Source organism: Misgurnus anguillicaudatus, chromosome 22 (assembly GCF_027580225.2).
Source record: "Misgurnus anguillicaudatus chromosome 22, ASM2758022v2, whole genome shotgun sequence".
Lineage (NCBI taxonomy): Eukaryota > Metazoa > Chordata > Actinopteri > Cypriniformes > Cobitidae > Misgurnus > Misgurnus anguillicaudatus.
This window is the reverse complement of record NC_073358.2, coordinates 33,328,868-33,342,745: the sequence shown is the minus strand read 5'-3', so window position 1 is coordinate 33,342,745 and position 13,878 is coordinate 33,328,868. Positions and strand designations below refer to the sequence as shown.

The window sequence follows — 13,878 nt, the reverse complement described above, 5'->3', positions numbered from 1 at the left end:
CAAATCCCTCTTCAAAAAGTATTTTTCAGAAATCATGCACCCCACCTTTAATATAACCCAGTAGTACTTTTTGGCGTACACCCCCTCCCACTCCTTTTGTAGTATGCATCCCTTCGTGGTCCGCCCCTCCAAAAAATTCATGACATAAATCTCAATCTTAGAATTGGACGTAAACAAAATGTATTAAATTGTACAATGCAGTGCTGTTGGTTGGTAGCAATATTTTTCTAAGGTTTGTTTAACCAGAATTTACACTCTAAAAAAACATCCTGTAGAAATTACAGTATTAATGGCAGCTGTTTGCCTGTAACTACAGTGTAGGATAAATGAACGTGTTTTATAAAATGTCATAAAACTGGGGGCCCCCTGGCACCATCTCTCACACCCCCAGTTTTAGAACCACTGATTTAACACAACGGCTTGGTTTATCCCTTTTATACCCAGCGCTGGGTTGAAAATAACCCAGCATTTTTGAGTGTGTGGAATATGCATGAGGAATTAAAATCAAAAAGCAAGATGGTGTGAGAAATAGTTTTGCACATGTATCCAGAACATATCCAAAAAGAGCAAAATAATCTGCAGAGGGTTCGTTTTCAGCATTTTAGTTTTGTTTGACAAACATCAACATTGGGCTTAAAGGATTAGTCAATTTTCTTAAAAGAAAAATCCAGATGGTTTGCTCTCCACCGTGTCGTCCAGGGTGTTGGTGTCTTTCTTTGTTCAGTCGAGGGGAAATTGTGTTTTTGAGGAATGCATGATTTTTCTCATTTTAATGGACTTTAATGGACACCAACACTTGACATCTAACTCAACACGTAACAGTTTTTTTCAACGGATTATCAAAGGACTCTGGACGATCCCGAAACGGGGCATGGGGGTCTTGTCTGGCGAAGCGATTGTCATTTTTGACAGGAAAAACGGGGGATATGCACTTTTAAACTACAACTTCTCATATTCCTCCGGTCCTGAAAGCATCAACGTGACCTCACGCAATACGTCATGACGTCAAGAGGTCACAGAGGACGAACGCGAAACTACGCCCCAGTGTTTACAAGTGTGTTGAAAGAGGACCGTTTCGACGTTGTTGTATGTAAAATGATACTAATTAATGTCTTTGTGTCAGTTTATTGTTTACAATGGTCCGCAAATGTGCGTTTTATATATGTAACATGTGACCTCCCTACGTCACCATTTACGTTAGGCCGCGCTGGACCGGACCTAGACGAGGGGTTGTGGTTTGGAAGTGCATATTTTTTGTTTTTCTTGTCGGGGATGACAGTCGTTTCGCTGGATGGGACCCTTGTGCCTCGTTTGGAATCATTTATAGTTACGTTATAGATAACTGTTACGTGTTGAGTTAGGTGTTGGGTGTTGGTGTCCATTGGGGTCCATTAAAATGAGAAAAATCCTGCAATGTTTTCCTCAAAAAACATGATTTCTTCTCGACTGAACAAAGAAAGACATCAACATTTTGGATGACATGATGGTGAGTGAATTGTCTTGATTTTTCTTTTTAAAAAATTGACTATTCCTTTAACTATAAGTTGACTATCATTTGCCATATGATAAATAAAATGGTAGCATTTAGAAAGTTTAGCTCGTAGTACTGTAAGATATGATTGCTCTTTTTTAGAACAATCTGTCGTCTGAAACATTGCACACAGCTTTAAAGATGATCTTTTGATCATTTTGCAATCAAAAAATGCTGCTCTGATATAAGTTGTGCTTTTATGCCATATACCCAGGGAAAACAAGGTGAGAGATAAGATCCAAGGTGAGGACCCGTGGTCATAGATGTTTTAGGACCACAGACTCCATTTTTATGAGCTTTAGAGAGGAATCAATGAGAGGCGAGCAGATTATTTTCTACGCAGCAGTCAGCAACTCGGTGTTCAGTATTGTGTAATACTAACCAACCTGGAGCCTTTTAGATAAAGCGTTTTATTTTTTCTGTTTCCTTTGGAGTCACTGGAGAGAGATAGAATAAGGAAATGTACAAAAGATTTTTTTTTTTTGATGGTACATAGGTGTGACAGAATGTGCAATCTATTATGCAGAGAGTTGGATAATACCTATAATAGCAATAGTAATGTTCTGTGCCTAGTGAGTGATATTTCCTATCTTATCCTTAAAATATTCTGTATATTTCCAGTTGTTGTCTGTCAATCCTCTGTTGTAAAATCACAATTTTGGGTTATTTTTATTATCATTATCCTATGTTATGGGCTGCTGTACATGGAGCTGAAAGTTATGGAGAGAGACACCAGGATCATATTTCAAACACCTCTACTAGCAATCATATAAAATTATCTAGTATTTATTTACTTTCAGACATTCATACGTTCTTAGATATGCATGGCTGTACTAAAAAATATTGCAATAATTCTCTCTCAGATTAGAAAAAAGATAAGCAGGTAAAGTCCAAATGGATTGTGAAATATTAAGAATTATCCTGGTTCAGTTTTATGTATGAAAATATTTTGCAAGGTTTTGGCTTGCGTAGTGATTGTGTAAATCGTGTGCTCGGAGAACTCGATTTATTGCAGTTAGCTTCCCTTTTTATTTCTGCATATTTATTATGTTTGTCTCATCCGAAATGCAAGTTATGTGTGCTAAACCATGTTCAAACGATTATAATAAATGCATTTATATATAACCTAATGCGTTCTGGTTGGTTCTGTTTCTGCAGTAGCCCTGTCTACACAATATTTGCTAAATAATTTTTAAACAGAATTTTATTTAGCAGCTAGTTTGTGAAGTTTATTGCCAATGCCATGGGACAGTCTACTTAAATTTTGGTGAATTAAAGGCAGGGTGCATGATTTTTGAAAAACACGTTGGAAAAGGGAGTCAGGCCGAGTACCAAAACACACTTGTAGCCAATCAGCAGTAAGGGGCGTGTCTACATCGTTGCCTGGGTTGCGTATGTGTGGGGCGGGTCTATCAAAAGAAGGTCCAGATTCTATTGGGGTAGGGGCGTGTTTGTTTAGGTGATTTTAAATTTCATCATTGGCTTTCAGAGATCATGCACCCCGCCTTTAAATTAAATCAGCAAACTGTACAAAAGTTGTCATGCACAGTGTTATAATTTTTTGTTGGTTTTTATAGTTCAATTAATACTGATATTACTGTCATTAATATTATCCTTTCACAGATGGACCTCTAAATTGTCCTTGATTCCATTTTTTCCCCATTATTTTTCTAATCCTGATTAATTTCTCACAGAAGATAATAACTTAAATCCTAGCTGAGGCATTATTTTTCATGGCAGTTATGCAATTAGCAGCTTAACACCTTGTCCTTCAGAAACAATACATATGAATAGTTTTGGATATGTAATTCTCACTTCATTCCACCTTTATTTCGGACTTCTTATTAAAGCACTTATATTTACAAAAAAAGGATTGGCAACTTTCTCTTCTAAGACAAGTTTGGTATAATTAATATATGATATGATATATTTTTACAATTTGTTATTTCTCCTTACATATCATTGCTCTTACCTCTAGCTCAACCAACTGGTAGGTATGAGATGTTACAGTAAGAATGACTGCATGTTTTGGGGTTTCACATGAGGATTAACAGTACAGCATGCTCCATTCCTTTGAGCACACAGTCAGATTAAACATTAAAAGTGACTTAGAATGAGGAACACATGAGAAAATGAAACAGTGTGTAATATCAATGTGTTCCTAAACTCACAGTTCGCACTGACATGGGCCACTATGAGACCAAGAGACAACACAGGTTCACTTTCTCTTCTTATTTGCTCAAACTTAGTTTTTATCTCTGTTTATTCATGCATTTTATTTACATTGGTTCGTTGTGGATTTTGCTGGTGTTGTATTTACATTGCTATTTTGTGCTAGATGCATCATACTTTAAGACCATATTTTGTGCTTTACGAGATAAAATGAACGTTTTGCATGTCATCAAAAAATGTTATGGTTAATGGGTTATTAATTAGAAAACATTGTGTTAGCACAGGACAGGCTTGAGGTTACTTTCATTGTTTTCGTCACTTTGTTTGATTAATGGACAATTGGTTTAATTCCTGAATAATAATGAATGTTTAAAGGAAAACACCACCTTTTTTCAATATTTTACTATTTTCTTACTTCAACTTAGACAAATTAATACATACCAGTCTTTTTCAATGTATGCACTTAATCTTTGTACAGTGTGTCTTGAATGTGTTGGCATTTGGCCTGGCCCCATTCATTCCTTAGGATCCAAACAGGAATGAATTTAGAAGCCACCAAACACTTCCATGTTTTCTCTATTTAAAACTGTTACACGAGTAGTTACACAAGCAAGTATGGTGGCACAAAAGAAAGCGTAGCGATTTACTTTATAGTGAATTGTTTAAGCGGATGACGAGTGGGAGCTGTATTGCGTGGCGGAGGAGCGCTTGGTTTGCGGCGCTTCGACCTCTGGCGCAGTGATATTGACCGAAGTTTGAGCAAAAGGGGGAGTAGTCAGGAGTGATGATGTTGCTGCGCACCGGGGTCGAGGTGCTGCAAACTAAGTGCTCTTCCGTGATACAATATAGTTCTCATTTTTTATCCGCTTAATAAATCTACACATTTTATTTTGTGCCACCATACTTACTCGTGTAACGACTCATGTAACAGTCTTTAAAGATGCAGTGTGAAATTTTTAGAAGAATCTCTTGACAGAAATGCAAAATAATATACAAAACTATATTATCAGGGGTGTATAAAGACCTTTGAAACGTTATGTTTTCATTACCTAAGAATGAGATGTTTTTATCTACATACATCGAGGGTCCCCTTACATGGAAGTCGCCATTTAGTGCATTTTTACTAAGTTATCTCCAACGATGACATGTTTGTCCCATGGCGGCTAACGTAGCTTCTCTATGCGTTTCAAAAGTGAGGGGTGAGCAGTGGACTGAGCCGTTGGTTGCAATGCGCAACCTCAAAAACTAGATGCCACAAAAATTTACACACTGCACCTTTAAATAGGGAAAACGTGGAAGTGTTTGATTTCTTCTAAATTGATCCCTGTTTGGATCCTAAGGAATGCATGGGGCTAAGCTAAATGCTAACATATTCACAACGTGCTGTACAAAGATTAAGTGCACGCATTGAAAAAAGATAGGGATGTATTAAACGTCTAAGTTGAGGTAAGAACATAGTAAAATATTTAAAAATGGTGGTGTTTTCCTTTAATACATCCCAAAGTATCAACAGATGTGACACTTACAGAGTATTATGGTCACGCTGTGATACCCATTGACATTGTATTAATCCGTGTTTTTCTTCCCAGTCTTTATTGATGGGAAAGTCAACATTAATTGTAAATCGCAGTCAGTCATGGTTGGATGTGTGTGTGAATTCCCACCCAAGGCCACTGGCTTTAGTTGATTTATCACTGTATAGGGAAAATCTGTAGGGTAATTACATCTATGATTTATCGTATTTTTAGTGTGTTAAAGGTCAACTAGGCTGCATTGTGTAATGTTTTTCGTATTTGTGATATTTCAAATTTGTAACAATCACTGAACTGTGGCTTATGAAATTATTATGAAACCGGCTGAAGCTATAAACCAGGCAATGTGATCTGAATTCACTGAAAAGATGATGACAAGCAATTCTGTGACATGCTTAAAATAATGAATAAAAAAGTGACATGCATAATATAATGCTTTGATTGCATGTAAATTGGCAATAGATACAAGCCTCAGTAGTGCAAGGCAAACATCCAAACCACATTTAACTGAGGTGTTCGATCAAAGCCTATTGGCTATATACTGTAGCATTATTTTAAGTTTTGGTAAGTATCATCATGTGTTCTCATTATTGTGGAATATACCTGGAAAATATCAACTACAGAGATCCAAATCTGAATTATAAAGGAGAAAAAACAGCATATGAGCTGATAAGTGGACTCAAGGCCAAATTTTGTCCTTTGAAGCAAAATTACTGCTCTTGACTCAGTGCTTGGAATTTGTGGTGAGATTTTTTGTCCAGGAATGTTAGGTGTGGTTAAACTTACTGTGAAATCTCCAAAATGTCATATTAATTTATCTCCCGCATTACTTTAGTTGCAGTTCTGGAGGAAAGCATGGAACTGACAAAGTAAGTCATGTTTTTATGATATTTCCATTTACACAGACCTGCATTCATGTGATGCCAACACAGGCAGACTTTTACCTCAAGACTGTGTGGCTTTATATTTGATAAGAGCGCACATGCACGCAAGATGTTGTATTGTACAATCTAAAAGACATATTATCAGTTTTATTGCAATGCTCTGGATCTTATTGGCTGTTTGTGTACAGCACATATCAGTAATGATTCTTTAAACGTTTTCATGTTCACTGAGAAGGTTCAGCTTTAATCCCAAACTGGGAATTGACAATCCAGCCATGACTGCAGATGATACAGGTTAGTGTTATTTCTTTTTAAAAACACATTTTTAAAAGTTTTAAACAAATTGTGTCATCATTTAACTATGATCTCTGCCAACAGAGCCGGCATCAGATCTCTCACTGCGTGTTTGTGTGTTGAAGAGGGAGAACGGAGAGACCTTTGGCTTCCAATTGAAAGTGGAAAAAGGAAAACAGGGTCACATTATCAGACAGTTAGAGTCACAGGGTGTGGGAAAGAGGAGCGGGCTCAAGGATGGGGACCGTCTGCTTGAAGTCAATGAGATGTTTGTAGACAACTTGGGACACAAAGAGGTGATTCTTCATGACCTGTGACTTGTTTGGAAATCATTTTGCATTATGAAACGCATAGGTCCTACTTGTTGTGAAATATGTAACCCTGTCTATGAAATCCAGGCATCTATGAGAATAGGTGCATCAAAGTTGGATTTCACTCATTGATGTCACGTTGATTTCAGCCTTTAGTCAATATTTGATTTATCAAAGATAAAGAAGATATCAAACCTTTACATTATATACACTGTAAGAAAAAAACGTCAAAAATTGTCCTTAGCTGTAACTGGTGATGCACCCTTTTAAAAAGTACACATTTTGCACCTAAAGAGTTTATATTAGTAGAGATACATATTGGTGCCAAAAAGTGCATGTTAGTACCTCAAGAAAAGTGGTACCAAATGTATATCTGTACTTAAGTTGTAGATATTAGGACCTTTTTAAAGGCTACTGCCCCAGTGACATGTAAATGTAAAAAATGACTTTTTTCATAGGCAGAGTCACATATAGCAAGTTTTGCAACACACTTGTTCTGTTATCATGTTTTTATCTGGTTCTCAGGTGGCCCGTAAGATCCAGGTGAATGGTTCACATGTTTGCCTCATGGTGTTGGATGGTCAGGTTTATGATCAGGCTGTGTCCAAGGGTCGTGATCTAAAGGAACTGGCTATAGTGAACCGTGGGGAAGGATGGAGACCTCCTCGTCTCTGTCACATCACAAGGGGTGCTGCATCTGGCCTGGGCCTCAACATACTCCCCATAGAGGGTATATCATTCATACATTACCATCTTCAACCTTTTATGTAAATCTTTTTAACAGGTAAATGGCATCCTCAGACAAATAGATATAGTCCTGCCCCAAACTCATGAACCAATGTTATGTTCAGCTGGCTGCTAGGCCCAAACAAATAGAGATATGTTTTGATAGTGCCACAGAGACACAATATTGATATTTTCCAGCGGCTCAACCAATAAATTACGTAGTTAAAGGGACACTCCACTTTTTTGAAAATATGAAAATTTTTCAGCTCCCCTAGAGTTAAACATTTGATTTTTACAGTTTTGGAAACCATTCAGCTGATATGACGCTATACCACTTTTAGCATAGCTTAGCACAATCCATTGAATCTGATTAGACCATTAGCCTTGCGCTAAAAATAACCTGCAGGCAGCAGCAGAGGCGCGGGAAGATATTTTTGGTAGGGGGTGCGGATGCGGCGGGGCGCGGGGGGGGGGTATAGTTATAGAATTCTAAAGTTGTTCACAAGCTTTTTATTCTGCAGACCACTCTACTTATGTTTTCTTTTAAAAACTCACTCGCAACTCCCATCCATAATGTACAGCTGAGCTGACGGTGAATACATACAAACTATATAGCATATTGCAACATAGTAGAGTTTAGATTCTCTGCCAGGGTCGTTATTTTCTGCTACTATCCTCTGGCCGGGCCGGACCGTTGATTAAGCATAATTTTTAATCATTACTTTATTAGCCTCATTGGGTGGGGAGAAAACTATGCCATATTATCAGAAATATAATATATAGACTACATTTAGGCCAAAGTAACAAATGTGTCCAAAAGTCACACAAACTACAAAATGATTTGTAAAAGTTACAAAATGCAACGCGAGTCATGTGCGGAGTCTCCTCTGGCACCCATCACGCACGGGTCTGCTATTCTGTATGGTGTAGCTTAAGTGCAACATAGAGTTTGAAGATGTAAAGAATTAACAGTAGAATTAACTTTAAGCAAGTTTGGAGGAAAGTCGGAGGTATGGAACCAGTTATACATTCTCACTCGTGCCAGTAGCCTACGCCGTCTTTGTTTTCCTTTGCTTAAGTTTTTAATATTGATAAATTTTAACATGGAAACTTTATTGACAACACTCGAGTTAAGGCGATTAGTGGACCTTTCAATTCACGGGTTTCATTTAATTATATTTTTTAAACGTAAATGTAATATTTTTGTCTTAAGTTTTGTTTCAGTTTGCCATGCCTCCGGCACGGCGGTGTAAAAATAAGATCTTTTTAGACTTTAAAATTCAAACATCATATCCTAAATTGCTGGAATATATTCCATATGTATTAATTTGGATTTATAGATGTTTAACATTAAAATCGATGCATGGGAATAATTTATATTAATTTTTTAAATATGCGCATGTTCCTTATTGTACATCGAGGCTTTACAATGTAGTTCCTTTCATGTCGTTTTAATAATTTACTTCAATCTTTTTTACTTTAAATGTTTACTTTAAATGTTCTTTTACATTTACATGTGCGTTAAACACCGCAAAACAATTTGGCTATATTTTTAAATAGTTTTTGAAAAGATTACCTTTTTCTGATATGTGAGTCATTTGGACAAATAACGGTAGTCGTCCTTGGGACTTTTGGGCTGTGTTATTGAAAAAAATCTAAAATTCTCTTCTGAGACATTGCGAAGCTGATAGATAGGCTACAGATAGCCTAGTAATTCGTTCTATGTGGCTGTGAGTGTGCATGTGCATGCTTGTGTGTTATGCTTATACGTATACGCAGCTTATGGGCTGAATCGCATTCACGTTGTCAAAACAAATCTGATTGGCTAATACACACTGAAATAAATTAAATCATTTTAAAGCAACACTAAAGACTTATTGCTCTTTGCTCCCCCTACAGGTTAAAAGCGTAATTGTTCATTACCACTGTCGTAAATACTGCAGCATAGCTGGCTCTGATTGTATTGTAGGTCTGCCGTAAAGCAAGTTTTTGTAGTTTTCACTCGAACTACAGGACCACTACCCGACGGTTGGAAACTTCTTTAGTGCGGTTTTGGCCGATAGAGGGCTGCAAAGCGAATGTGAAAGTGCCGTTCACCCTGTTTTGAGTGGATGAACCACTGAAACTTTTTTGGAAGCGTTATTTTAAGGTAAAAAAAACTCTTTGGTGTTGCTTTAAAATTACTAAACTAATCATTCTCTCTTCATCACACAGCCCAAACATGATGACATACAAAATGTATTGGAACAGTAACAAAGGTGCACCTGCAGCACCCCCACTTCCCGCACCCATGGGCAGCAGGCCTAGGGATATTACGCACCAGCCAAAAATAGTCCTCTTAGTAACTTTTAATGGCAGGGGACTATTTTCGGGCAGTGCGTATCACTACGCCTGCTGCAGCCATGTTACAGCAGCAAAGTCCTTGATTATTACACCAGAATGAGAGTATAGTTCCTACCCATATCTGCCTAGAAAATCGCAACTTTTAATTTTTTTAATTTTTCTTAGTACACGATGTAACTACAGAAGAGTCAAGTTTTAAATAGGAAAAATATCCAAACTCTTTGGTTATTTTTAGTGCAATGCTAATGGTCTAATCAGATTCAATGGATTATGCTAAGCTACGCTAAAAGTGGTACCGCCAGACCCAAAGATCAGCTGAATGGATTCCAAAACAGTTAAAATCAAATGTTTAACTCTAGGAGAGCTGGAAAATTAGCATAATTTCAAAAAAAGTGGGGTGTCCCTTTAATACACTCTCAGAAAAACGGTACAAGACAGTACAATAGTTTCCACAGGGATGGTACTTTTTCAAAACGTACACTTTTCTGCCTAAAAGGTAAGGACATTTTTAAAGGCACTGTCCCAATGACAATGTTTGTACCTTTTTTCAGAGTGTGTTGTCTTTGCATTTAAGCTGTTTTTGACTTTAAATCCCATGTGATTGCATGAGACTGATAAATTAAGTGTTTGTTTGTGCTGTAGGTGAGAAAGGCAAATTCATGATGAGTCCAGTAAAAGGTGGTGCTGCAGAAAAGGCAGGGGTAAAAAAGGATGAGCGGCTGGTTTGGATCAATGGTGCCATGGCCTCGGAACTCACACATTCTGCCATCAGCAAAATGGTAAACAAAGTTATAATGACTTACTTTAGGATACAAAGTTTCACATTTAAATAACCACCAACAAAAGCTTTGATAAGAAAGCAATTGTTCTATAATATAAAAATGTTAAACATTGTAAGAATGTGCATTAAAGTAAAAACATCTGCTTTTACACAAGAAATTTCTTTGATACATTAAGCTTCCATAGCAGACATTCAAATACAACAACAAGACACATAGCTAAGAATGAAAGAAGTAAGAATGGTGGATGTGAGAATATATAAAAAATATAGGCTAAGAAAATGATTGTACAGAAGATGCTATATACACCTGTGTAATGGGAAAAGAGATGTATTGATAAGTGCACAAAATATAAATAGATAGAAATGAATTGGTGAACTGTAATCTCGAGTGATTCTATTTCCAGGTGAAAAAGAGCAAGGATCATGTGACAGTGCTGGTGATTGACAGTGAGAGTGAAAAAAGTTATGCTCGCAGAAAAATGCCCATTCTGCCAGCCATGGCTGATGCTGAGAGCATGCCTTACCGGCCCCGCAGACTACATCTGGTTTTGGGGCCTGAGGGGTATGGCATCCTTCTTAAACAGGAGATAAATAAGGCTGGATACACTGGTGAGAGGCACAAACTGATTATGACATCCACTCCAACATTCTTTCAGAACTCAATCACAAGAATATATTTTATGTTTGGTTTACATAGCCCACAGGCTGGGCGAGGTGGATAAAGGGAGCCCTGCTGAACTGGGAGGTGTTAAAGAAGGTGAGCTGCTCCTAGAAGTGAATGGGGAGCCTACAGACTCACTAAGTCATGAGGACGTTGTCAGCAAAATCAAACAGAGTGGACACCAGGTCACTCTCACAACCATGCCCCCTCAGGGTAAAGAGTTCTACACTAAGGTGAATTAACTGAATAATAGAGGACAGGGATAACACTTTATGAGTATAAAAGATGTGTCTGTAAAAAGTAAATATGTTTTTTCTCAGTTGGGCCTCTCTCCGTTGCTATTCTGTTTGGATGTCCCATCCCATAGACCTGAAGAGAAAACGGAGAGCCCATTGACTCCCCCTGTTGAGCCCCAGAAGGATGTGCAGATCAATCCTGACATTAGACTCTGTGAGCTGCAGAGGGGTTCACTGGGCTTTGGCTTCAATTTGGGCTGCATCCAACAGAAACCTGGCACATTTATCAGCCAGGTACAATAAAGTCCTTTCATTGACAAAATCCGTCTTTAGACGATACTGACCTCCGATAGGATTCAGGCTGGTTTCCATGTTACAATTTAAGCTTTGTTCTGGACTAAATAGCACTATTCTGTAAGTATTCTTCTCTGAAGTATACTCGTGGGTAATCAGCCATGGAGAAAAATATCTTGCTTGGCAACAAAACATTGCTTGACTAAAAATTATGATATCAAGATCAAGATTATCTCTGTATATCAATAGGATAATAAAGCTTTCATATTATATTTATTAAATACATTTCAATATAAATCATGAACAACCATTGCTTTATTGTTATGATGGTGTTATTTCATGGTGTTTAGGTGACAGCAGGAGGCCCAGGAGGGAGTTCTGGTCTCCTGCAAGGTGATGTGGTGGTGGAGGTGAATGGACAGAATGTGGAGAATGAGTCTGTGGAGGATGTGATCTTACAAGTGAAGCGAGAAGGAAGATCTCTTTCCTTATTAGTAGTCGATCGGAGAGGTTATGAGTGGCTTAAGACAAATGGGAAGCCAATCACAGCAAAAAATGTAGCAACAACCCCTGTGGTATGCAATGACATCTATCAATCACACGAATCAAAAGTGTTTGAGACCTAAGAGCAAACTTACTGATTAAATGCATTAAATTCATATTAGTTAATTTACCAATTGTTACAGGTGGAGAAAAATGCCTTCAGTGCTGCTGAACCACCAACAGATGACTGATGATGTCTGATGACAAGGCTTAATCCACCTGCATATACACTGTATGGGTCAGCTAAAAACTGCCCTGATAAAGTCATTGATTTTGGCTTTTTGAGAATTATGAAATAAGAGTTTTGTTAGTTGGAACAAGACAACATCTACACCAATTTGACTTGAAACTCTGGTATACATCTGTATAAAATTGTCTAGCTCTCGGGCATTATTCCTTTGACATATTTAATGCATAATTAATGCTGTAAAGAAGAAGTTTGAACTGATGTGTTAGGCCAGTGGTTCCCAAACTTCTTCAGCGTGCGGCCCCCCTTGTGTACAGTGCATTTTTTCGCGGCCCCCCAAAAGAAAATTTACAACAAAAACAGTTTTAAAATGTAGTATTTTAATTAAACAAAACATATAAAATTATATCTAGTAGTGCTGTTGGTTGGTTGGCTTATTATTTTTTAGGTTTAATTACACAGAATTCATGATAAATGAATGTATTTTATAAAATGTCATAAAACTGGGGCTCCCCTGGCACCATCTCGCGGCCCCCAGTTTGAAAACGACTGTGTTAGGCCAACGGTTCTCAAACTTTTTCAGTGTGCGGCCCCCTTTGTGTATGGTGCATTCCTTCGCGGCCCCCCCAAAGAAAATTTATGACAAAAAGGTTTAATTTTTTAGGTTTAATTTCACAGAATTCATGATAAATGAATGTATTTTATAAAATGTCATAAAACTGGGGCCCCCCTGGCACCATCTCGCGGCCCCCAGTTTGAAAACCACTGTGTTAGGCTATGAAGTTGTTTCTGGAAATAGATAAGTCCAGGTGCATGGGCAATATAACATTATCAATTTATATCTGAATCCTTAATCACTAAAAATTGTTATAATATTACAAAATGTTTGCTGACAGTTCTGTTTTTTCATTTTTCATCATAGGTTTTGCCATATTGTGTCTTATTTAATTGCCATTTGTGCTTTCATTTTGATTCCATATGAAATGTCTTTTTAAAATGAGGGTCAAATATTTTTAAATAAATGAAATAATAAATTTCAACGTATTTAAAAGTTGTTTTTGTCTGATAATATAATGTCTGGTAAATACATGTCTTACATATGACATATTATTAAAGACTGACACACATGATGATTTTGTTTTAATTAAAATTATTATTACATATATTTTGCACAGATTATTATTTAAGATCAGATTAGTCTAATTATCTGATACACAATAATGAATTACAAAATTGTACAATAATATAGTACATCTAGAATATATCTATCTGCTCATAAAACACAGACATGATTTTTTTTGCTTATAGTATATAGATTTATTTTATTACTTATATTTATTATTTAATATATGTGACATACATTATTCCAGTATCTGCTAAATA

General features: G+C 37.0%; 1 protein-coding gene across 5 annotated transcripts; it reads left to right on the top strand.

The window, feature by feature from the left end:
* Positions 1 to 3,648: 3,648 nt before the first annotated feature.
* Positions 3,649 to 13,562, top strand: nherf4b (NHERF family PDZ scaffold protein 4b). 5 transcript variants are annotated; one of them, XM_073860710.1, is made up of 12 exons: positions 3,711 to 3,747; positions 6,071 to 6,104; positions 6,352 to 6,413; positions 6,498 to 6,709; positions 7,250 to 7,454; positions 10,436 to 10,572; positions 10,979 to 11,183; positions 11,272 to 11,385; positions 11,422 to 11,468; positions 11,556 to 11,765; positions 12,116 to 12,340; positions 12,452 to 13,562. In XM_073860710.1, the coding sequence occupies exons 1-12, from the start codon at positions 3,726 to 3,728 to the stop codon at positions 12,497 to 12,499; spliced, it is 1,521 nt and encodes a 506-aa protein (XP_073716811.1). In that variant the 5' UTR covers positions 3,711 to 3,725; the 3' UTR covers positions 12,500 to 13,562. The 5 variants fall into 5 exon arrangements, with proteins under 5 accessions (XP_073716809.1, XP_073716811.1, XP_073716810.1 ...); XM_073860708.1 differs by having other exon boundaries at positions 3,649 to 3,747; positions 6,355 to 6,413; positions 11,272 to 11,468; positions 12,452 to 13,559; XM_073860709.1 differs by having other exon boundaries at positions 10,445 to 10,572; positions 11,272 to 11,468.
* The last annotated feature ends 316 nt before the right edge of the window (positions 13,563 to 13,878 follow it).

Excerpts from the sequence above, each read along its gene's own strand:
- nherf4b (XM_073860707.1), top strand. The coding sequence starts at position 3,726 with ATGAGACCAAGAGACAACACAG. Across the intron at positions 3,748-6,070 it reads GAGACCAAGAGACAACACAG|TTGCAGTTCTGGAGGAAAGC; the intron begins GTTCACTTTCTC and ends GCATTACTTTAG. Across the intron at positions 10,573-10,978 it reads ATTCTGCCATCAGCAAAATG|GTGAAAAAGAGCAAGGATCA; the intron begins GTAAACAAAGTT and ends TTCTATTTCCAG.